The sequence below is a fragment of the Mytilus californianus genome, unplaced genomic scaffold (assembly GCF_021869535.1).
Source record: "Mytilus californianus isolate M0D057914Y unplaced genomic scaffold, xbMytCali1.0.p SCAF_3, whole genome shotgun sequence".
Classification (NCBI taxonomy): Eukaryota; Metazoa; Mollusca; class Bivalvia; order Mytilida; family Mytilidae; genus Mytilus; species Mytilus californianus.
Genome location: NW_026262679.1, coordinates 81,329,781 through 81,354,436, shown reverse-complemented (window position 1 = coordinate 81,354,436; position 24,656 = coordinate 81,329,781). Strand labels below are relative to the sequence as shown.

The window sequence follows — 24,656 nt, the reverse complement described above, 5'->3', positions numbered from 1 at the left end:
ATTTTCGAAAAATGAAAAATATTGTGATGTAAAATGAGTAATGTTACTGTGGATTCGTTGGATACCAATTTTCGAGGATTTCATGGGTGAACCATGAATTTAATTGTTCAACAAATTACAAATGTTCTATAGGGTTGTATGCAGACTTTGGCAAAACCACGAAATCAAATATCCACGAAAATGCAGGTTTTTCTCAATCCACGAAAATTGGTACCCGCGAAAATAAATTAATCCACAGTAATTAAAATCATATTTCATTAATTTCATTAACAATACAGGAAAGTTTATTAATAAGAACCACATATACTTTTGCTTTTGTAGCCTGATTTTGATGAGATTAGTCCAGAGTTTACAGACAATCCACAGAGAAGGAAGACTCTAAAAGGTGAGTTTTAACAACTGAAATTTATTTTCATGTCTTCTTTTAGTAAATTCCAAAAAAGAATGATTTAAAATTACATAAAACTGTAGTGTGGTAAAGTCACATTATAATATGGCAATATATTATCAAAAGATACAAACTTAATTTAAATAAAAGAGTTATATGCATTCATATTTGGTCTAGTTTAATAATTGGATTACCATTTTTTGTGTTTTATTGAGTATGCTTATTTAATTATTTCTTTTTAGATTTGGTTCCATGTAAAAATCTAGTAGATGTGAATTGGTGGGATAGTAAGGTAAGATAACCAATTATTACTGCAAAAGTTTCCCACTTTTGCTAAAAATAGAACTTTTGTTTCTTTTAATTGTAGGGATAGTAAGTTAAAATATAACCCAGTGTTACTACAAAAGTTTCCCACTTTTGCTGAAAATAGATTTTATGTTTTTTTAATTGTAGGGATAGTAAGGTAAAATATAACCCAGTGTTACTGCAAACATTCCTACTTTTGCTAAAAATAGATCTTTTGTTACTTTTAATTGTACTTTTTTACATTTTTTGCAGATCTGACTTTTTATGATAAATTTATGTTAAATGGTTATTTACTGCAAAAGACAGACGGCCATTGTTTAAAAAAAATGTTTTCACTAAATGTGTTATCGGAAGAGGAAATAATAATAATTACTTTTATTCACATAGTTAGTATGACTAAGGAATAGAGGGAGTTATTTTCACATCCTATATCAAGGTTTTTTTCTCAATTCAGTCACTTATCCTGTCTCGTTGTACTGGTGCAGTAACAGTTTCATCAACAAAGACTTTGAAGAATTTACTAGGAACCTCTCCGGAATGGTTTGAACCATCTTCCCGTGTGACTGGGATTCATCATGATGGATTTCTAGGTTTAGAGGTAAATCTGACACATTTACTGTAGTTATACATGTGAACATTTACTGTAGTCATACATGTGAACATTTACTGTAGTCATACATGTGAACATTTACTGTAGTCATACATGTGAACATTTACTGTAGTCATACATGTGAACATTTACTGTAATCATACATGTGAACATTTACTGTAGTCATACATTTGAACATTTACTGTAGTCATACATGTGAACATTTACTGTAGTCATACATGTGAACATTTACTGTAATCATACATGTGAACATTTACTGTAGTTATACATGTGAACATTTACACCCTGCCCTGTATTTCTGTCAATAGATAAGTTTCAATATGACATAATATAAGTTTTGAGATGTTTCCCTAGTCCACCATTTTGGAGGGATAAATCCTTAATAAATTGAATGTGGCTGATATATGATGGAATTTTTGCACATAGACCACCAACATTTTGACGAAAGGGAAATAACTCTTGCTCAAATTGTGTCAATGGATCCCCATCTAATGTTACTTAGCATTTTTATTAGGATAGGTAATATTTTTTCCATCAAATTTTAATTTAATGCTTAATCTGCGCTGCAACAAAATATGGTAATACTAGAAAATGAGTATATTGGTATTTTCTATTACGTAAGTTTGCCAAGGAATTTCAAAGTTGCATAGGAAGTCCAAAGATAACCTTAGAATTCAAAAGTTACTATAGGAATTGATTTGCATTGGAAGCCCAAAGTTTATAAAGGAATTTCAAAACTTACTGAAGTCATGTTTTGTGTACTTGTAGTTAGGTCTTTAAGAGTGATCATGTCATCAATTACTGTAGATTCCTTACTTAGAAATACAACGTTCAATCCCTTAAACACCAGATGCAAATAGAAATAAAGGTTGTAACCAATTTAGATTTTAATGCCTTGCTTTCGATGATAAGGAGCATCATATTTTTCGTTAGTTTGTCCATTTGTCTGTCCTGTATCAAGTTAAAAGTTTTGGTTTAGGGTAATTTACCATAAAGTTGTTATCAAATCAGCTTGAAACTTAGTACACACATTCACTATGATGTAAACTTTAAAACTATTTACTAAATGAGGGTTTGATCAAGATTTCATGGTTCACCCACATGGATTTTTCTAGCATTCCACAGGGTCCGGTATTCGGATGGCAAAACCCCTACATTTTTCCCAATTTTGGGAGCAAAATTCCAAAACAATCTCAAAATTCATTTTCATCTTTATTATTCATGACTGCAATGTTCATTATGTTCAACTGTTAGCTTTATGCCTAAAATCACCAACAAGTAATGTGTAAATCCGAGTAAAAACAACATCATTAATAAACAATGGCTGCCATAAACCGGAAATATTGACAATACAAATACCAGATCAGATTCCCCGGAGCGGATAAGGCTCATTCTGGGTTTGCCGATCAAATACAATAAATAAATAAATCAAAATCATGGCAGGTGACAAAATACAGCTCTGAAATATAAACACTAGAATTGAAAACCAAAATATATATGAAAAAGAAAGAAGAAACCTGAAATATTTTATACAGAAACTCAAATTTATTTTTAGTTCACAAATTTTCATATCAAAATCCAATAAAATGTGACATTACATTTTTTTATCACTACAAAATGTTGATATGAGATGCTTTTATAATGTAAACATATAACTACAGATCCAAGAGGTAATTTCTTCTCAATTTTGAAGGGCCAGTAAAAATCTGGAAGAGCAAGTGAATTTTAAAAAAGAACAGAAAATAAAATTTTATATAGCAATCATGTAGTTTCTTACTTTATTTTCACAAAAAGATAACTTTTAATGAACTAAACACACTAAAACTGACATCTGTTATATTTGTTGTTTTTTCCCAATTTCATTGAAAATCGCATAAAAAAAATCCCAAAACTGGCCAGGATCCTTTTTCCCAAAATACCCATAAAAAACCCTGACCAAGCTTAGAAATATGAAAGTTCAAACTTGGTATGATTTTCTATGGACACATATTCTTTTTAAAGATCTTTATAACATAGAAAACTATTTTTCCTTTTTCTGCCCTCTGAATTATATGGATAATAAAGGAACAATTCTTGCATTGTAGGTGGAATGTGTGTTCCCTCAGAAAAGACGACTTGGTGATACATCTGAAGAAGAATTCGAAGACAGTGATGATGAAGAAACTTCCTTTGTTTCCAAGACAACCAAACTCACAAAAGACGTACTTTATTATGTTACAGACATGGAAAGATTTCAGCCACCAAGAAAAAGACCAAAGTAGGATTGATAAATGTTAATTTAAATTGTTGTTATTTTCTTATATAAACAATTTGTATTTTTGTGTGATACAATGTGTTTAATAATTGTAAAATAAATCAGAAGTTCTTGAATAGAAAGCAGAAATAGAGTGTGAAAATCAATATTATATATTAAGACACAAACAAAAGTATGAAGCTTCAATTTGAAAACTTGTATAAAAATGTTTTTGAAAATTTATAGTCAATGCAAATTAGCATAATTAGGTTATTGCAAAAGTGTTTGACCTAATTTTTTAGTAAGTTTCAAATTCATATCTAGGATACTAAGGAATAATAACTATCTATTGATGAGAACAGATGCTATTGGTGCATTTCTGTATTAGGTCAGATAATTTTTTACCAATTACTATTTTGTCATTTTTCATTATATATTTATTTCAGAATAATTAACAGAACATACAGGCTTGTTTGTCTCAAATCAACGACCCCAGAAGAATTGTATACAAGAAAGGTGAATGAACTTTGACTGGGAAAAGTAATCCTATATGTGTAGTAAAGATGTGTTCACAGACATAATCCCAGGGGAAGACATATCTGTGTTCATTACATCGTAACATAAATCACTCTTTACAAGATCCCTATGCAACAAATTGAAGGTTTCAAATTTTATATTCAATTTGAAAACTTGTATAAAAAACTGTGAACATTAACATTCCTTGCTAATTATCCTAATAAGTTAGGTCACTTGATCCGATTTATTAGTATTTTCAAAATTCTTGCCAAGGATAGATATAGGAAAGAAGACCAATTCTCTTCTTCCTTTGACTGTGTTATTGATTGGAATGGATTAACTCCCCCTTTACCCCTTTTAACACTGTTGTTCAATTGAATCGGTTGACAAATCAAAATACAAGATAAATTCCAAGAGTAGTTAAATAATATTTTGTGTTAGTAAAAAATTGCTACTGTTTTGTTTTCTTCATGTTCATGCATAATAACTTGTATTTCAGATTGTTTGCTGCATGTTGATGTATTATGTCAATTACGTATTAACTTGTTTTTCAGATTGACCATGAAGAGTATGGAGAGGCATTAGAACTGGCCAAAGCTTACGGTCTAGATACAGATAGAGTATACCAGAGACAATGGAAAAAATCTGATGTATCTATTGCATCCATTCAGGATTATTTGGTGAGTACATTCAGTTATTTTATAAATATTAGATTTTAAAGGATAACAGAAATTACCAACAATAATATTGGACAGTACAACAAACCACACCAAGCCTAACAACTGACTCCTTGGATAAAATAGATGTACAAACAAAGACAAACATCCAGAAACAACACATGGTCCAGATAGCCTGGTTTATTATACACACAAATTGTGTTGGGGTTAAATAGGCACTTATATATTATATAAGTAATATTTATACATAGTTTGATTTTCATTACACTCAGTAGTCAATATTTTACTATTTTCCCAGGATGTGTGTTTTCTTTACTATTGAGATGAAACAGATTTATTATCATATCTCAATCAGCTAGATGTGAAGTTTATCACAATTCAATTCAATTCAATTCAATATTTTATTTACGTCTCACCTTATGTATAAAATTACATAATACAATTATGAAAGATACATTTTGTATACATAAGCCAATATGTACAGATTTATGAGAGACGATAACAACTAAAACAACATGTATGTACAATAATAGATATTAAACATGAATGGTAAAATTACACAACATAATTAGTTATTTATTATATACAATATAAAACTTCTTGGCATCTTTTCCGAATAAAATTACAGGTTTTGGCACATAATCTTTTAATATCTTGATTCGAAAATAAAAATACCATTATCTGATAGTCTGTAAAACTATTAAAATGTTCATCAATTTTAAGAGATTCAGTTAAAAGAATTTGTCTAAGATCATTACAAACAGGACAATGTAAAATGACATGATATTCATCTTCAACAGTATTAAAACAATTACAACAACATCTCTCTTCCAGTGGCAAATTTTCATACCTCCCAGTTTTCAGCCTAATAGGAACCACCCCACATCTAAATTTTGCAAAGGCACTTCTTTCACTAAAAGGCATCAACAGTTTGCAGTAGTTTTCAACAACATAATCATGCTTAAAAATAGTATATGTTCTCAACTTGTTACACTCATTTCCCCTCTGGAAGAGGGCAAATTAACAATTCTTTTCCATTCATCAATATATTTATCAAACATTCTTGACATGACTGTATCAACAAACATATTTTTATTATACGACCGTAAAAAAATTTTGCGGTCATATATTGGTATGACGTTGGCGTCGTCGTCCAAAGACACATTGGTTTTCGCACTCTAACTTTAGTTTAAGTGAATGGATCTTTCTGAAATTGTAATACAAGGTTCCATATCACAAAGGGTAAGCTGGAATTGAGTTTTGGGGTAATTGCCCTAAATGTTTAGGAATTTGGTGCCAAAAAGGGGCCAAAAAACAAGCATTTTTCTAGTTTCCAGACAATAACTTGTGATCAAGTGTATGGATCTCTCTGAAATTGTACTGCAAGGTACCATAACTCAAAGGGAAGGCTGGGATTGATTTTGGGGGTGATGAATCATATGGGGATTAAAAAAATTGGGGAGGGGATTTTTTCTTCTTTATAATTTTTCATTTTAAATTGGTTATTTCTGATTTATATATAAAAGCAAATAATAATGATATGGTTTGAATAGGTTAATTAAAATTTTTTAAGTTTTTAGACCACATTCATTCTGTGTCAGAAACCTATGCTGTGTCAAATATTTAATCACAATCCAAATTCAGTGCTGTATCAAGCTTGAATGTTGTGTCCATACTTGCCCCAACTGTTCAGGGTTCGACCTCTTCGGTCGTATCAAGCTGCGCCCAGCGGAGCATTTTATTAATATTAGTGTTGGTATTGCAAAAGTCAACCAATTGAAGTTCTGTGAACTGTTTTTTAACCATGAAATTCCAATTTTTTACAATTTTATGTTTCAGACTGACCTCATGCGCCCATATGAATATTTTCTTGTTAATACAATCTGGCTCCATATTTACTAAACTATGCCAGTGTCTTGCAATTAACTTTCATTGTGTATGGTAAATTGGAACCCACCCCATGTCTCCCATGACAGCTGGGTTTGGTGTGTATTTACTAACACCAAGGAAGAATCTACAAGCTCTCATCTGAATCGCATTAATAAATGATAAATTCTTGCAGCCCCAAATCACAGCACCATATTCAACAATAGGACTAACAAGTGAATCAAAAAGTTTTTATACGCCCGTTTACGGGACGTATTATGGTATACCTCTGTCCGTCCGTCCGTCCGTCCGTCCGTCTGTCCGTCGTCAACATGTCAGACATTAACTCAAAAATGCTTCAACCAATTTGCATAAAACTTTGGTGAATTGTTTATATCTTTTGACGTGAGCTCCCTTTCGTTTTTTATAAAATTTAGATTTTACGTTTCCGAGTCATGGGGTTTTATTCATTAAAAAAGGGGGATTTTCCAGTGTTCGGACAATAAGTCAAGAATGCTTTCACCAACTTGCAAGAAATTGTGGTGAATTGTTTATATCTATTGACATGAGCTCCCTTTTGATTTTTATAAATTTTAGATTTTACGTTTCCGAGTTACAGGGTTTTATTCATAAAAAAGGGGGGATTTTCCAGTTTTCGGACAAAAACTCAAAAATGCTTTCAGCAATTCTTATGAAACTTTGGTGAATTGTTTGTATGTATTGATGTAAGCTCCCTTTAGAATTTTATGAATTTTACATTTTACATTTCTGAGGTATGGGGTTTTATTCATTAAAAAAAGGGGTGATTTTCCTGTTTTCGGACAATAACTCAAAAATGCTGTCAGCAATTCTCATGAAACTTTGGTGAATTGTTTATATCTATTGATGTAAGCTCCCTTTTTATTTTCACAAATTTCTAATATGACATTGAGAATTAATTGAACTTTATTTGTTTATAGTCTGACAACAGATTTACTAAGTATTGCACAACAGCAAGAAATCTTTAATTGAATATAAATTCAATTCATATAACCAATTTCAAGTTCTTTGACTACATTTATTCAGAAACCTATCAAATATTTAATTACAATCCAAATTCAGACCTGAATCAAGCTTGAATATTGTGTCCATTTTTGCCCCAACTGTTCAGGGTTGGACCTCTGCGGGCGTATCTAGCTGCGCTTAGCGAAGCAGTTTATTTGTAGACGTCATATGAAATGCCACCAATAGATTCACACTTAGCTATTACAAGATCTCAAGCTCTGTTTGCTGACCTAGCAGCTGCTTTTGCAGTAATATACTGAAGTCGAGAAATTCATTTAAAACAAGGCCCAGATAAGCATATTCACTGCCAGCAGCAATATTCATATCCCCACACTTCACATGTTCTTAGCAGGAGGTTTAATTACATTAGTTTCCAATACAAATATACATGTCTTGTTAATTAGTGACCACTTGTGGCATTTGGCTTCCTTTGTCCTTTGTTTATTTGTACATAAACCTGGGTTCAGTTTAGCTCCTCCCATTTAGGAGTATCCTATTAAGAAGTTGTGTATAAAAAACCAGTGTATGCTGCCTTGAGTATCCAGTTATTTCAATGCAGATTTAGCAGTTATAAGACTATTTTTTACTCAAATAGTGTATTAGCTAAAAACTTGCCACCCACCAACCCCCTCCCTACACGTTCAATATTGCCATGACAGGGAACACTCAGCTGTTACCATCTGTGTTATGGACATTTATGAAATTTTATCACTGGTTGTTTCAAAAATTTCACTCATCTCCCAAGAATTTCTGGGGATAAACTGTCAAATGTCCTGATAGCCTCAAGCATTTATTTGGAACCATCGTTCCAATTGGATTGGTATGATGTCAAGCCAGGGAACTATACTTTGCTACTTTTCAGTATGCACATAGGCTCTTGGTTTATGCATGGAGCAAAAATTAAATTTTTTTAGTTGAGTAGATTCCCCAAGGGCCAAATTAGTGATGAATACTGGTATATATAAAGTTAAAGTTTTATTTCACTTATGATTTATGTTTCATTCAAACATGGATACCACTGACATTGCTACACAATATTTTCCCAGGAGTTTATTTACAATAGGATACAACAAATGTTGATACGAGCACTAAATCCTTAATTTGACATATGAGTTCAAATGGTGAGTTCTGAAAGAAATCAGGGGTAATTAAATTATTATTTAAATTACTAGGAACTCATTATGTGTGACTTGGAGGATTTTGTTCATTGACACATATTTTAGCATAAAGTTGGAATATAGGGCAAAAACTTACAAGAGGCTGGTTTTAATTGTCAGGTCAAAGAATTTTGCAAGAAGGTATCAGGTTGGATGTTTACTCAGGTGTTAACACACATTTCCCTATTACATAACAGACTTACATTGACCAAGGAAAAGAAACAGTATAAACAACAGACAATTAAAATAAGTACAATATCACAACAAATTATAAATGTAATTTACACTTATATATTTACAATCAAGAATCAGAACACAAGGCAAACATGGAACAAATGACAGTTACACATATTCAGGACCATTTCTGAGAATTTTGTATAAACCAGTTTTATGTGCACAAAAACCTTTTTGCATATCTAGACCACAAGTTGCTAAAGAAAACACACAATAAAAAACCTGTACAGTGCAGCTTCCAACAGGATGACCACTAACTAGCTAGAACAAGGAAATATAAAATGGCACATAATTTGGAGATTAGGGCCAAATGTGCCCTACTGCAGGAAGCAATTATTCACAGCTGTTTTGGTTGAATACTGCCACCAAAGAAACAAAACAATTAGAAAAAAAGACTCCTAACCAGTTTCATGATGTCTAATCTTAAAATCTAACTGAAAATGGCTATACTTGTGAGAGGTCAAACCTTATGTAAAAGTTATTTGTTTGGTATTTATTAGTTTTTCCCTGCATTAGAGAGGTTTGCTAAAAAGTCCACCATTGCAAAGCCATGTGAAGGAACTGAAAAAAATCCTGAAGTTGAACTTTATGATCAGGACAAAAGTTTAAGATGTGAGGTCCTCTCTTATTTAAACATTTTTGTTATGTTTTTATGGCTTCTCCTTTTCTATGATCAGTCAGGAAATCCAACATGAAACGGTTTTTCGATCGTAAATTCATGTAAGAGAAATTATTGTACTATTTCAGAGTAAGATAAAGAAAAGATCGTGGGTTTTCCATGAATGTCTCGAAAGAATTCCTTACAACATAGATGCCATGAGAGAACTGCTTGAGTTTGGACTTAAAGGGACAGATTTACAGGCTTTATTAGCTATTAAAAAGGGGGAGGATGGAGGAAGGTAAAATATGTCTGGTCAATTTACATTTACATTAAAACTGGTTCATTTTCTTTATCTTTTTTTACAATCCAGAGGCGGCAGTGGTGTAAACTATTTGTATAAGGCTTTATATTTCAGAAGGTAGAAGACCTGGATCCTGCATACTTTGTATGCAGATACCTTATGTTTTGAAGTTTCCGTCTGTCATATGTCCACTGACCTTTACTTCATTTTCATTGTTCAGTGACTGCTTTTTTTTTATGTCATATGAATTTCTCACTTAGTATGAGTAATATGATAACTACATTTGGTATATGTGTTCCTTGCAATGCCTACATATCCATCAGACAGGGTTCACCTGACCTCTACCTCATTTAATGGATCAGTAATCAAGATTAAAGATTGGTGGTCAAGTCAGTATCTCAGATACTATAAGTAGTAGGTCAACTATATTTGGTGTATAGAAATTGTAAGGTGTACATATCAGACTGGCAGGTTTCATCTGACCTTGACCTTTATTTCATGGTTCAATGAACAATGTTTAGTTTTTGTTGAGCCTGCGACTTTTGTTGAGCCTGCGACTTTTGTCTGTCGCAGAAAGCTTGACATAGGGATAGTGATCTGGCGGCGGCGGCGTTAGCTAACTTCATAAAAGCTTTATATTTTAGAAGCTAGAAGACCTGGATGCTTCATACTTTGTATATAGATGCCTTATGTTACGAAGTTTCTGTCTGTCATATGTCCATTGTCCTTGACCTCATTTTCATGGTTCAGTGACTACTTGAAAAAAAAAGTCAACATTTTTTGTAATGTTAATTTCTTTCTTATTATGAGTAATAGGATAACTATATTTAGTATGTACGTACCTTGCAAGGTCCTCATGCCCGTCAGACAATTTTCATTTGACCTCGACCTCATTTCATTGATCAGTGAACAAGGTTAAGTTTTCGTGGTCAAGTCCATATATCAGATACTATAAGCAGTAGGTCTACTATATTTGGTATATGGAATGATTGTAAGGTGTACATGTCCAACTGGTAGGTGTCATCTTACCTTGACCTCATTTTCATGGTTCAGTGGTCAAAGTTAAGTTTTTGAGTTTTGGTCTTCTTTTCTAATACTATATGCAATAGGTCAACTATATTTGGTGTATGGAAATATTTTATGATGTACATGTCAGTTTCGCAGATTTTATTTGACCTTGACCTCATTTTCACGGTTCATTTCTCAGTGTTAAGTTTTTGTGTTTTGGTCTGTTTTTCTTCAACTATAAGCAATAGATCAACTATATTTGTTGTATGGAAGGATTGTAAGGTGTCTGTCTGGCAGGTATCATCTGACCTTGACCTCATTTTCATGGTTCATTGGTCAATGTTAAGTTTTCATGGTTAAGTATGTTTCTTAGATACTATAAGCAATAGGTCAACTATATTTAATGCATACATTGATTGTAAGGTGTACATGTCTGACTGGCATGTTTCATCTGACCTTGACCTCATTTTCATGGTTCATTGGTCAATGTTAAGTTTTCTTGGTTAAGACTGTTTCTTAGAAACTATAAGCAATAGGTCAACTATGTTTGGTTTATAGAATGATTGTAAGGTGTACATGTATTTTTCGTTTGGTTTATCTGATCTTGACCTCATTTTCTTGGATCATGTTAAGTTAATGTGTTACTTGTAGTAAAGCTTTATATTTAGGACTATCAACATAAAATCAATGGTTAGTAAAGAAGGCGAGACATTTCAGCGTGTGCACTCTTGTTGTGGCTTGGTCTATTTCTCATGTACTATAAGCAATAGGGTCACTGTATTTGGTGTATGGAGTGATTGTAAGGTGTACATGTCTGTCTGGCAGGTTTCATCTGACCTTGACCTCATTTTCATGGATCATTGGTCAGTGTTAAGTTTTTACGGTTTTGTCAGTTAATGATGGTCAGATACTATTGTTACGGTTTAGGGGGTAGGCTGTAGACCATGTTGATAAATTTGAAACTCAGTTACAAGATAACTAATAAAAAAGTAGAAAAATTTGAAAACCTGACTGAATCACTTTTAGATAGTATCACCAAAATAGAAGGCCAAGTGGCAAATTTATGTATGAATATTTTAGATAATGTACCAAAAGTTAACAATGATTGTTCATTTGAACATACACTTTCTAATGTAACCAATAGTTTAATTGTGAGTAGTGAATCAAACCAGTCTTCAAACAATTAAACCAGTATACAGCGAGAATATTAGTTATACCAAACCATCAATCTACGATCGTACCACTAACTGGCTTGAGTACAAGCTACATTTTAAGGCTGTAGCAAAATTAAATTGTTGGTCAATTTTCAAGCTTATTACATGTATGAATGGTGCTGCTTTATTGACCTTATCGGATATAGAAATAGATAATATCCCAACATATTGTAATTTAGTTAAAACATTAACCAAAAGGTTTGCTCCTGAAAACCTGACAGATGTTTATGTTTCACAAATTGATGCTTGTATACTTAACCAGGCCAATCTTTACAGGATCTTGCTTAAGATATAAAAAGACTGATCAGAATGGCTTATATATCAGCAACTCTTGATACCAGGGACTATTTAGCATATATGGCATTTAGAAAAGCACTAAATGACCATGATTTAGAATTTTCTATTTTACAAAGCATTGTAGAAACCATTGACAGGGCGTTTACTGTGCTCTGATATGTGAATCTTTTAGAGCTACAGTAAAAAAGTTTAGACAACAGACAACATTTGAAACTGATGCTTGTTTGCATACAAAGCTGTCTGTCTGGCAGGGTTCATCTGACTTTCACCTAATTTTCATGGTTCATTGGTCAATGTTAATTTTTCATGGTTTTGTCAGTTTATCAGGTACATTAAGTAATATGACTACTATATTTTTTGAGTCGAAAGAAGGTGTACACGTCTTTCAGATGGGGTTCATTTGACCCTGACCTCATAATTATTATTCAATTTTGATTAAAAAATAAGTGTGCACTCTTGTTGGTTTGTAGCAATTCCTAAAATACATCCCATTATTCTAAAAATGAAAGGAGCAATCATTTATATGTCAATGAGACAGCAAACACAAAATATCATAGGCATCTAGAGGTAAACATATGGTTTCATCAATAGATAAGTGAATGCTCTGACTTGCCTGAAGTCTAGAAAAGCTGTGAATTAACAAAATCTTTCAAAGTTCTTTCTGTTTTATTGTTGTTCAAATAAGGCTTTAGAAATTCATGCAATTAATTATGAATATGAAATACTATTTAATTTCATAAAAGCATGAAAAAAGGATGATCTCAATACAGGCTAGGGAAGCAATTAAAATCAGTAAATCAGAATCCAGAAATTTCAACCGTATATATTTTGGCATCGTTGGGTTCACCTATGTATGTACTACAGCCTATGCACAGTGTTCCTGTATTGTCCATGTCTAAAGAGGATGGACAATGGATACCCAACTGATCCTTAGTGTTCAGGTAATGAATGCACTGTCCTGTAGTGTTGAGGATATGAATCATGTGATGATGATTATCTGTAACTATGAAATTGTCAGATTTTGTAGCCACCAAATCTTGAGGTTTCATAGTTTGTTTCTTGTTTATATCTGGATTACCGATGTATATCCATCTAGCTCTGTTTGTTTTATCTAATGCCACTATCCTACCACAATCTTCTTCATCCAGAACATCAATGACATAAATGTTATTATTACTGTCTGTAGTTATTTTGAAGGGAACAGTAAATATCGATTTCCCTTTGTTGTCAGTGTGATACACTTTTTCTTTTTCTCCATCCATACTCATCATGATAACTTGTCTTGGACCATTAATTGAGAAGGCTTGTGGTTGGTTCTCTCTTACGCCCACTAAGATCTTATGGTCACTTGTTACATGGACACCAAGTGTTATTAAAGGATTTACATTGTACCTTGCTGGTTCCAATTTACTGGTGCTACAGGAAAGTATTGTAAGGTTTGATTCTTTTGTAGATAGAAGTAAGTCACCTGATGGTAGTAATGCCATGTTAAATATGCTTGTCTTAAAAGTGTGTAAATCACATAATGATTCATTTGATAGTTTTATTTTATGTAGTTTAAGGCTTGGAAAACCACATATCAAAATACCTGGGTCATCACAACAGACTAAATTGTCAACAATTGGTAGCTCTGTTTTGTATTGCTTTATCACTTTAAATTCAAATATCTTTTGGTCATCATCAGATTCTTTTAATTCTCCAAGGTAGAAATCTTGAATTACATTTTTACCTGGGACAAACTTAGGCAACTTTTTATATTTAGGGTTGGCAGGTACTATTCTTTGTTGTCTTGAAATTTTCTCCTCTGAATATATGTTGAAAACTTGATTAGCAATATTTGAATTTAAGGCTTGGTTTAAATTCTTCCTTCTAAGGTCTAAATCTTTGTTGATCTTCTGTGATCTATTTCCAGCATCATTCACTGATTGCATCAGAATTTCCTTTCTTTGATCAAGTTCTTTCAAAAGTTTATTGGTATGGTTTTCAACTTCATCCTTTAATATTTTTTCTCGGATGAGAATATTCTGCTTTTCCAATTCATATTTTGAGTCTTCTGAAGATTTCAAAATTCCAAGTTCAGATAATACTTTTTCATTTTGATCTACTTCCTCTTTAATATCAGAATTAAAGATTTTCATTGATTTCAATGTAAGATTATATCCTTCAGCTAGTTCAATCATATTGTGTTTGTTATGAATTTTTGTAATACACAAAGGGCAGACAACTACTTCACATGCTTGACAAAATAAGACACAGTTGTGTTCACTATGAATTCCACATTGAATGTTACTTAAATCTAGTTTATCCTTAATCTGTTGCTGGTGAGAAGTAATGTCCTTTATGTCTATATATGTGTGCTGGTCAGTTGATTTCACTTTTTTATGAAGTTTCTGACATTTTGTACACAAGAGAAAGTCACACTGTAAACATTTCCATTTGACCTCCTTTGATTCTTCACACATCTGACATAACATTGGAACTTGTCCCTTCTGAAATGATTTTGATAATGCCATTATGGTGATTTAGTTTTACAATTTTCTCTATAAGTATAAGGGATATTCTTGATCACTTGATTATTTAGGTTGTCAAAATAATATCCTGGTGTTTACTCTTCTATTACCTATACTGATCAAGATTATTGTTATCTGTCAAGGTTCTATGAGGTACATAATATCTAGACATTTAAACAATGAAACTAATACTTTATACATTTTATGGGTTCGTTTCACTTAATATTTGAATAAAGAAGTTATTCTTAAAACTCAACCATAGTTGTTAATTCTAGTCAACTTCACAGTGATTTATTTTTCTCAGTTTTCATGCAATGTCGATGTATTCACATAAGAAAAAATTGAAGTTTGACTTATTCTTGAAGACTTCTTGTATTGGTTGTTTTTTTTTCTAACTTGTGAGAAAGTCCCATGAATAAACTGATAGAAAAATTATTTGGTTTATAGTGTTTGTAAACAGTTAAAGTTATAGATGCATCAATTAGCTAAATCAGGAATGAGTCCTTTTATACAACTGAACTAAAAGGTTGTAGAATATATAGGTTTCAGTGACATTTTCTAATTTTCTTAATGATATATTTGTCAATCATAACATGAGCATTTTTGACAGATAATTAAAATACTGAAAGTTTCTTTACTTAACTGACAGTTTTAAGCTATAAAAGAAAATGATACTATGAAATGAAATTGTTACTTTTCTCTTTTGCTTAGCTTTACATTTTGTTATCCCGGGCCCTTCTTATACGCCCGTTTACGGACGTATTATGGTATACCGTTGACCGTCTGTCCGTCGTCAACATGTCAGACATTAATTCAAAAACACTTTAACCAATATGCATGAAACTTTGGTGAATTATTTATATCTATTGACGTGAGCTCCCTTTTGTTTTTTTTATAAATTTCAGAATTACCATTTCCGAGTTTTGGGGTTTTATTCATTAAAAAAGGGGGAATTTTCCAGTTTTCGGACAATAACTCAAAAACAATTTCACCAATTTGCATGAAACTTTTGTGAATTGTTCATAACTATTGACATGAGCTCCCTTTAGTTTTTTATAAATTTCTGTTTTATTGTTTCCGAGTTTTGGGGTTTTATTCATTAAAAAAGGGGGGATTTTCCAGTTTTCAGACAATAACTCAAAAACTATTTCACCAATTTGCAAGAAACTTTGGTGAATTGTGTATTTCTATCGACATGAGCTCTCTTTTGATTTTTATAAATTTCAGACTATACGTTTCCAATTTATGGGGTTTTATTCATTACAAAAAGGGGGATTTTCCAGTTTTCCCACAATAACTCAAAAATGCTTTCAGCATTTTTTATGAAACTTTGGTAAATTGTTTATATCTATTTTTGTAAGCTCCCTTCTGATTTTTATAAATTTTCGATTTTACGTTTCAGAGTTATAAGATTTTATTTGTTTATAGTCTGACAACAGATTTACTAAGTATTGCGCAACAGCACAGTGTATTGCTCAACAGCAAGAAATCTTTCATATAACCAATTTCAAGTTCTTTGACTACATTTATTCAGAAACCTATAATATATCAAATATTTAATTACAATCCAAATTCAGACCTGTATCAAGCTTGAATATTGTGTCCATTTTTGCCCCAACTGTTCAGGGTTGGACCTCTGCGGGCATATCCAGCTGCGCTCAGCAAAGCAGTTTATTTTTAAGCTTAGTCTACAATACTTTTTGCTCATTGTTAAATGTTAAATTCTTGAACAGTGACCTGTACAAGGAATACTGCAAGAGCTTGCAATTGCAATCTGACATACTGGGTGCGACAATTTTTCTTAATATTTGTGAAACAACACTTTGTGTCTCTCCTCTCAATACAACCAGGTAGGGATGAAACTTAGGCATGCTATTTCTGGCAGCATCAGAGGCATCTTCAACAAGTTGTTAAAGTTTGATATTAGGTCAGTTTAAGGGGATCCACTAATGGTGAGTCAATGATATCAAGTATGCATTTGTACAACCATAAGTATATCTCATTTCCATGGAGATTATTTGGCCCTGCCTCCTCAGTCATAGTCTATTGACTTTGAAACAGTTTGTGATATGGTCAGTTTAAGTTTGATATGATGTGTCTTTGTCTCAACCCACTAGCAACATGTACTGTGGATTCATTTATTTTCATGAGTATCAATTTTCGTGAATTGAGGAAAACTCACATTGTCGTGGATATTTGATTTTGGTGGTTTTGCCCATCTTTGCATACAAAGCCTATATAAAATTTGTAATTCATTGAACATTTAAATTTGGTTTACCTGTACTCACGAAAACAATTAAAATTGGTATCCCACCAATAATAACTAAACCACAGTATTCACAGTCTGAGATCTTAAGATACCAGTAAAGTGGTATGAACTGTAATTTTACGGATTGTGTCCTATTCCCAGTTTTGACATTTTGACTGAATGTGACTTCCCATAGTAGGAAATGCTTATTCTGTCAACACACCCTATCTCAATTCTTTTGGAGTTTATGCATTTCCCTCAATTTTTGTGTGTTATCTGAATTTGTCTCTTCCTAAATGCTTTATGAGATTTAAACATAATTTAGCCTTAATTTAGTGGGAACCACTAAGGGTAAGTCAATGATATTTGGCATGCAGTTGTAATAACATTTGCACATCTCATTTCCATTAGATTATTTTCCCCTTCCCCTAAATCATGGTTCATTGACTGTGGGAAAAAAGAAGTGAAAGATACCAAGGGTACATTCAAAACTGATAAGTCAAGGAAAAACTGACAACACCAAGGGAAAAAAAGGCTGTTGATATTTGGCAGATGGATGCTTCACCTATTAAAGACTATGAATCATTACCATTAGTGATGACTACTGACTTTGAGCAGTTTGAGGTCAAGTATTGATTTTGTAAATGTCCACCCCAAAACCATGTATATTCTTGCTTGCCATGGCAAGACCTTTTTCAATGCACCTAAATATTTCTGCCTGGGGTCATAGTCCATCCCCTTATATAAGAAATTGTTGAACAATTTAAGAGTGGTTCAGATCCCCATCCCTGAAGATGTAATACCACCAAATCATAATAGGCCACATCATACGAAAAAGAGTAGAAAAAATATTCCCTTGAATTTGACAGTTGTAGGAAATTAATCTTGGATTTCATTGCAGAAAAAAATTTCTGAGTCATAAAAATATATCTAAGGTGTCTCAAAGCACCATTCATTTTTGTTTCGCCTTGACAGAGTAAAAAAGCGAGACATAGGTATGCTGTTTTTGGCGTAGGCGTCAACACTCTATTAATTTGTGATTAGGTCTAGTTTATGGTGCACCACTAGTGTTAGGTCAATGATATTTGGAATTGCAGTTGTATAAGCATTGGCATATCTCATTTCCTTGGAGATTATTTGGCTCTACCCCCTCAGTCATGGTCTATTGACTTTGAAACTTTTGCTTAGTCTACATGTATTAGTTTTTGATTAGGTCAGTTCAAGGGGAACCATTAGTGGCAGGCCGATGTTAATTGGTATGCAGTTGTATAAGCTTTAGCACATCTCATTTCCATGGAGAATATTTGGCCCCGCCCCCTCAGTCATGGTTTATTGACTTTGAAACTTTTACGTAGTTTACATGTATTAGTTTGTGATTAGATCAGTTTAAGATGAACTGCTAATGTTAAGTCAAGGATATTTGGTATGCAAATTTATTGGCATTTGCAAGTCTCTTTTTCATGGAGATTATATAGCCCCACCCCCTCATCATGGTTCATTGACTTAAACTTTTACATAGTTTACAAGTTAATGTTTGTATTTAGGTTTGTTTAAAGGGAACGAATTATGATATAAGTCAATGGTATTTGTATGCAGTTGTATTAGCATTGGCACATCTCATTTCCATGGAGATTGTTTAGCCATGTACCTTCAGTCATGGTTCATTGACTTGAATATTTGCATAACTTACATGTTAAAGTATTGCTATTTTTTAATTTCAACATTTGCATTTAACTATAAAAATTGCAAAAAGGCGAGACATATCTCTGTGATAACAGTTTATTTATTTGGTGTTTCTATAAAATATTTTGGAAACTTGAGGTGACATGGTTACTAAAGCTTGTAAACAGGAAAAAAAGGGGTGAAAATTTGATTGGTTTACTTATGGTGATGGTTATTATCTTATATGCAATGAAATGTTATTGATGTTTACACTGTAGTACTGGACAGAACAAAACTTTACTCTTGCCAGGTATTTTTTTATTTGAAACAAAGATATTTTTTTTTAAATGTGTTAGTTTAACAAAGACTAATAGGGAAGAAACAATGGTGGTATTACTCCTATTTAGGGAAGCTGTACATGTGTCTTTGGCCTTGTATGTACTCTAATTTTTAAAAATTTCATGCTATTTCACTGCAACATTGCAATCATGAAATGTTCTGAGTTGATTGAGTCTGAAAAACACATTTGAGGGAAAATTGCCTTGAAATAGGGCTCTACCATGAATATTAGTAGGCAGAGCAAGCCATACTTAGTGTTTTGATGAGTTTTCTCTGACTTTTTCTCCTTATTTTCTTTATTGGGCTATAAAAGAAAAGTTTTTCTGAAGTAATTCTTTAAGAAATATACAGTAATAAGTAAGTAAAATGTATTTTGAAGCAGTAACAGTAACAACAAATTATTAACTTAAAGACCCTCTCTGGAAAGTGGTATAAACTTAAGATTTATGTAAGGACTTATTGAAATCTCCATGGAATCAGAAAACTTTTATATGGATAGTTCAACACTTCAAATACTCATTTATTATCATATTTCTTACATAAATGTGTAATAGTTAACCTAAAATTTGGATTATTAGCCTTAAAAGTTAAAATTTTTGGGGAAAGAGAGGTATAAATTGACTAAAAGGGACCATATAATGAAGACAAAGAGGTACCTTAGTGGTGCTTATCATCTTAGAGTCATCTTTCATATCAAAGTTTTATGCAGATGAGATTAATAGATACCGTATAGTGGGTTATTTTTCGAGGGATGTTTATTTTCGCTTATTTTGGCGGATAAACGAAAATAGCGAAAATAAATTCCGCGAAAATTTATGCATATGTTGGGTACTTTCAAATAGCTAAAGCATTTTGTAAACAGTCTATTTTTTTCGGTCGGGAAGTCAATAACAGTATATGTTCCTTTTAACAATATAAATGCCAAATGGCATTGTACATACATGTATTTTATAAAATGAATGTCAGGTGTGTATATCCTTATTAATAAGTGTCAATTAGAATAAGAGAGTAAGGTAGTCTTGTCAGGTAATTACCCTTATTAATTAGTGTCAAACTATATAAGAGTTGTAAACACTCATGACAATTTTGTAACCTAGTTAGTAAGTACATCAAAGTTCCGGTCATTTTCGTAACTAATCAACTGTAAAATTTACAAGACGTTTAAATACCTGTAACAAATATCTAAGTCACTGGTATTTTATTTATTAACTGTATCAGAATATAATCAATAATTAAGATGTCATTCAGGTAAAAAAAACAATAAACCATAACAATAGGCACTTGTTTTACAATCTTTTAACTACAACAATTTCAGTATCCGCCAAAATAATTAATTGGGATTTAAGAATCCACCAAAATAAAATCCGCCAAAATTTTGCGTATACTTTGTTGCCCTTGAATCGCGAAATTTTTGTACAAGATAAAGATGAAAGCTTTAAGCACATGTACTTTTTGTAATTTAGACCACTAAACTATTGTACATTTCTTCTATGATTTTCCAATTACATTTCAATAATGGTCATCATTATTGCAGTGAATAAGATTGTACAGCAGGGATTTTGCTATCAATAAAAAGCAAATATTCCTTTTCTATTCAGAAAGCTTATTCATAAATCTTATATTTATAGTAGCAAAACATTATATATATATACAAATGTAAATTTAAGGAACCTACTCCTAATATTGTTGGTTTTAAATATAGAATAAAACAATATCAGTCATATGAATATTATATTGCAAAGAAAAATAATAATGTTGATGTATATGAAAAAATTTTGACCCCATTACAATATATATTTCCAGTATAGAGTATGATATTGATCTTCGAGCAAATTTATTAGATTATATTTTGTTTCTACTTTGATACATATAATTATAAAAGATAATAATGTACATAAGTAGTAATGTATGTGAGTATGTAAGTAAGTATTGTATGTGTGTATGTGATTCTGAGAGAAAGCAAAAGTGAATGCATGTGGTTCTCATTTCTTTTTTCCTGTTTACATTGATATTGCCTGATATTTATTTATTTATTCATAAATTTTTACCCTTTCCTTTTTTTGAATTGCTTTTAGTGTGTTTTAGAGTTTGTCTTAGTTATTTTTTATTTAATTTTTTTTGGGGGGATGGGGGGAGTAGGGGGTTAAAGTTTATTAAAATCATTAAAAAAATTATTGCTGTCAAAGGAAATATTGAAAAGAGGGAGGGAAGAGAGAAGAAAAAAGAAAAAAGAAATAAAATTACTCTTGACTAATAATTTCTGTTTGATTCCTGAAAATCTGAAGAGAAATTTAACATCAATCTTGATGTTTTATAACTGAAAAACTGTTTGTTTGTTATATTAGACATTTATGTTGAACCATCTTATTTGTTAGCATCAAACTTTGTATTTATGCCCCCGCCGCAGCGGAGGGGGCATTAAGTTTTACCCCCGTACATCCGTGCTTACGTCCCAAAGGTGGTTTCTGTTCTCTAACTTTAGTTTGCCTCAACCAAATGTTATGAAACTTATACACAATGCTTATTACCACATAATTCAGATCAAGTTTGAAAAATTTTGGTGGCGTCACTCCTACCGTTCTTGAGTTATGCCCCTTTATAAACATAAAAATTGCTGAATTTTTCGTTTCTATTCTCTAACTTTAGTTTGCCTCAACCAAATGTTATGAAACTTATACATAAAGTTTATTATCACATAATACAGATCAAATTTGAAATTGGGTGGCGTCACTTATACCGTTCTTGAGTTATGCCCATTTATAAACATAAGAATTGCTGAATTTTTCAATTCCGCTCTCTAACTTTGGTTTGCCTCAACCAAATGTTATGACACTTATACACAATGCTTATTACAACATAATACAGACCAAGTGCGAAATTGGGTGGCGTCACTTTTACTGTTCTTGAGTTATGCCCCTTTATATAAGCATAAAAATTGCTGAATTTTTTCGTTTCCGTTCTCCAACTTTAGCTTGCCTCAACCAAATATTATGACACTTATACACAATGCTTATTACCACATAATACAGATCAAGTTTGAAATTGGGTGGTGTCACTTTTACTGTTCTTGAGTTATGCCCCTTTATAAACATAAAAATTGCTAAATTTTTTGTTTACATTCTCTAACTTTAGTTTGCCTCAACCAAATGTTATGAAACTTATACACAATACTTATTACCACAAAACACAGATCAAGTACAAATTAGGGTAGCGTCACTTTTACTGTTCTTCAGTTATATCCCTTTATAACTTTATTAGATATGCAAGCGAGGGCATCATCTGTGTCCCATGGACACATTCCCCATTTATCTTCTTTTGGCTTAAGGCCATTTGGACACCACATAAAACTACTGACAAAGCCGCACCCAAAGACAAACAGTAACAAATATTTCTTACATGTTTTTTTATACAGGTATATAATATTTAATGAATATTACTAACAACCACTTACTCCTGTAAATATGTTGTGTACAAATTATCATTTTGTACAAATTATAATTTGTACAAAACAATTGTACAAATTATAATTTGTATTTTGGCTTTGTACAAATTGTTAATTGTACAAAAAGTGCCTGTACTGACTAAAATTCACTTATAACTTGTACAATAATTTATAGTATGGATTTTGTTATAAAAAAAGCATTTACACACACTATAGAATTTTTATTCAATGGCCACATAATAAACCTTATTTACAAAATACAAATATAAATGTTTGCTCAAGCATTGTAATTAAGATTGACATCAGGCGGGGCTTCAGATTGTATACATTATACTATAATGTTATTGGATGTTAAGTATATTGCAGAGTATAATGTATACAAGCTGGAACCCAACATACCTATTGATTGCAGGTGTCAATCTGAATTACAATGAATGAGCAAACATTTATACAAACAAAGCAAGCAAGCCAACCAAACCTTTAAACTACATGCATTAGGAAAATAGCTCTAAGGTAGAAGATGTTGATGCTTCATACCATGTTTATAAATGCATTTTGTTAAGAAGTTTTAGTCTGTTATTTTCTATTGTTCTTGATCTCACTTTTGTTTCGCAGAAGGAGAGACATAGGTGTTGCTTTTCCGGCAGCATCTTTGTTTGGCGGCGTCATCAATTGTAAAGTTTTCTGCTTAAGTCAGTTTGATAGGAACTACTTGTGATAGATCAGTTATATTTACTATAAAGTTGAATTGCTATCAGTACATATCAGTTTGTCTATTATTTAGAGGCCCTGCCCCCTAGGTCATGGTCTAGTGACTTTCAATTGATCAGCTTATTTTCAATGTTAATTTTGACGACTATTTCAAGGCCCTGCTCCCATAGGTCATGGTTTAGTGACTTTCAATTAATTACCAATTTTCAATGTTAAGTGTTCGTCTTAAGTTAGCTTAATAAGGATCACTCATGATAGACAATGATATTTTCTGTAAAGTTGCATTACTATAAGTACATCTCAGTTTGTCGATAATTTTGAGACCCTGTCCCCTAGTTTATGGTCCAGCAACTTTGCATTAATTAGCTATATTGCTGTCCATCAGATTGTCTTTTTCTGAATTTTCTGCTGACAGGCAAGACATATTTCTGTGTCAACAGTTTTGACTACTTCTTTTCTTATTTTTTTTTTGTAATTTTCAAAGATTTTCTCACTCACTATGTAAAGAAACAAAAGGAGTGAATTGGTTTTTTTTTTCTCAAATGGCTTAAAGAATATAAAAAAATCCTGAATTTCTTAATTTGTTTTTGAACTTTGCAAGTCAGTGTTCTCTAATGGATTGCTAATATTTCACTCATTATTTTAGGTTTATCCTCTGTGATTCAGAAGATGGTCTATATGAAGATATATCATTAGATGAATTTGATCCAGAAACACAGACAAAGAAAGAGGAATTGAAGAAAGCTAAACAAGAAGAAATGCTGAATGAACTGGAATTTAAAAAGTAAGCTTTAAAGCTTTAGATTAAAGTCAGAAATGTCAATACTAAATATACAATTTTAGTCACAAATCAACTTAAATATAGAAAATGTAAATTTTGCAGTAGATACGTCTTTTGACCAAAGTTTGATAAAATAAAATGAAAGTTTGACAAAGTAACAACCTAAATGTTGACAATGGAATGCAGGATCACTATTTCTCTAATTTTCATGCTATTTTCACATTTTTCGATCAGTGTGAGAATAATATTTCTCCTTTCTAGAGAAAACTTTGTTTTCGGCAAGTGATTGGTCGAAATTTAATTATGACGTAAAATTTTCTTGGTTTCTTCTGAATTTCTTATTGTGACATCATGAATAAAGGCGACCATGTCTGATGATGTCACATATAAAGAAACAACTTTCTGCAAATCTCTGAAAAGGAAGGATAAACATTGTTTAGATATCATCAAAAAATCAGAGAAACAGATTCCACCACTATAACTCGTGTATTTTAATATTTCTCCACTCTCA

At 31.9% G+C, this 24,656-nt stretch overlaps 1 protein-coding gene across 1 annotated transcript in view; it reads left to right on the top strand.

Moving 5' to 3' along the window:
* The window catches only part of LOC127735181 (NBAS subunit of NRZ tethering complex-like), a 102,719-nt gene that overhangs the window by 11,580 nt on the left and 66,483 nt on the right, over positions 1-24,656 (top strand). The window contains exons 11-18 of the mRNA XM_052245280.1: positions 322-385; positions 631-680; positions 1,149-1,292; positions 3,389-3,561; positions 3,984-4,053; positions 4,608-4,733; positions 9,779-9,930; positions 24,011-24,148. Of these exons, the coding sequence (XP_052101240.1) occupies positions 322-385; positions 631-680; positions 1,149-1,292; positions 3,389-3,561; positions 3,984-4,053; positions 4,608-4,733; positions 9,779-9,930; positions 24,011-24,148 (917 nt within the window). The remainder of the gene's footprint in view (positions 1-321; positions 386-630; positions 681-1,148; positions 1,293-3,388; positions 3,562-3,983; positions 4,054-4,607; positions 4,734-9,778; positions 9,931-24,010; positions 24,149-24,656) is intronic.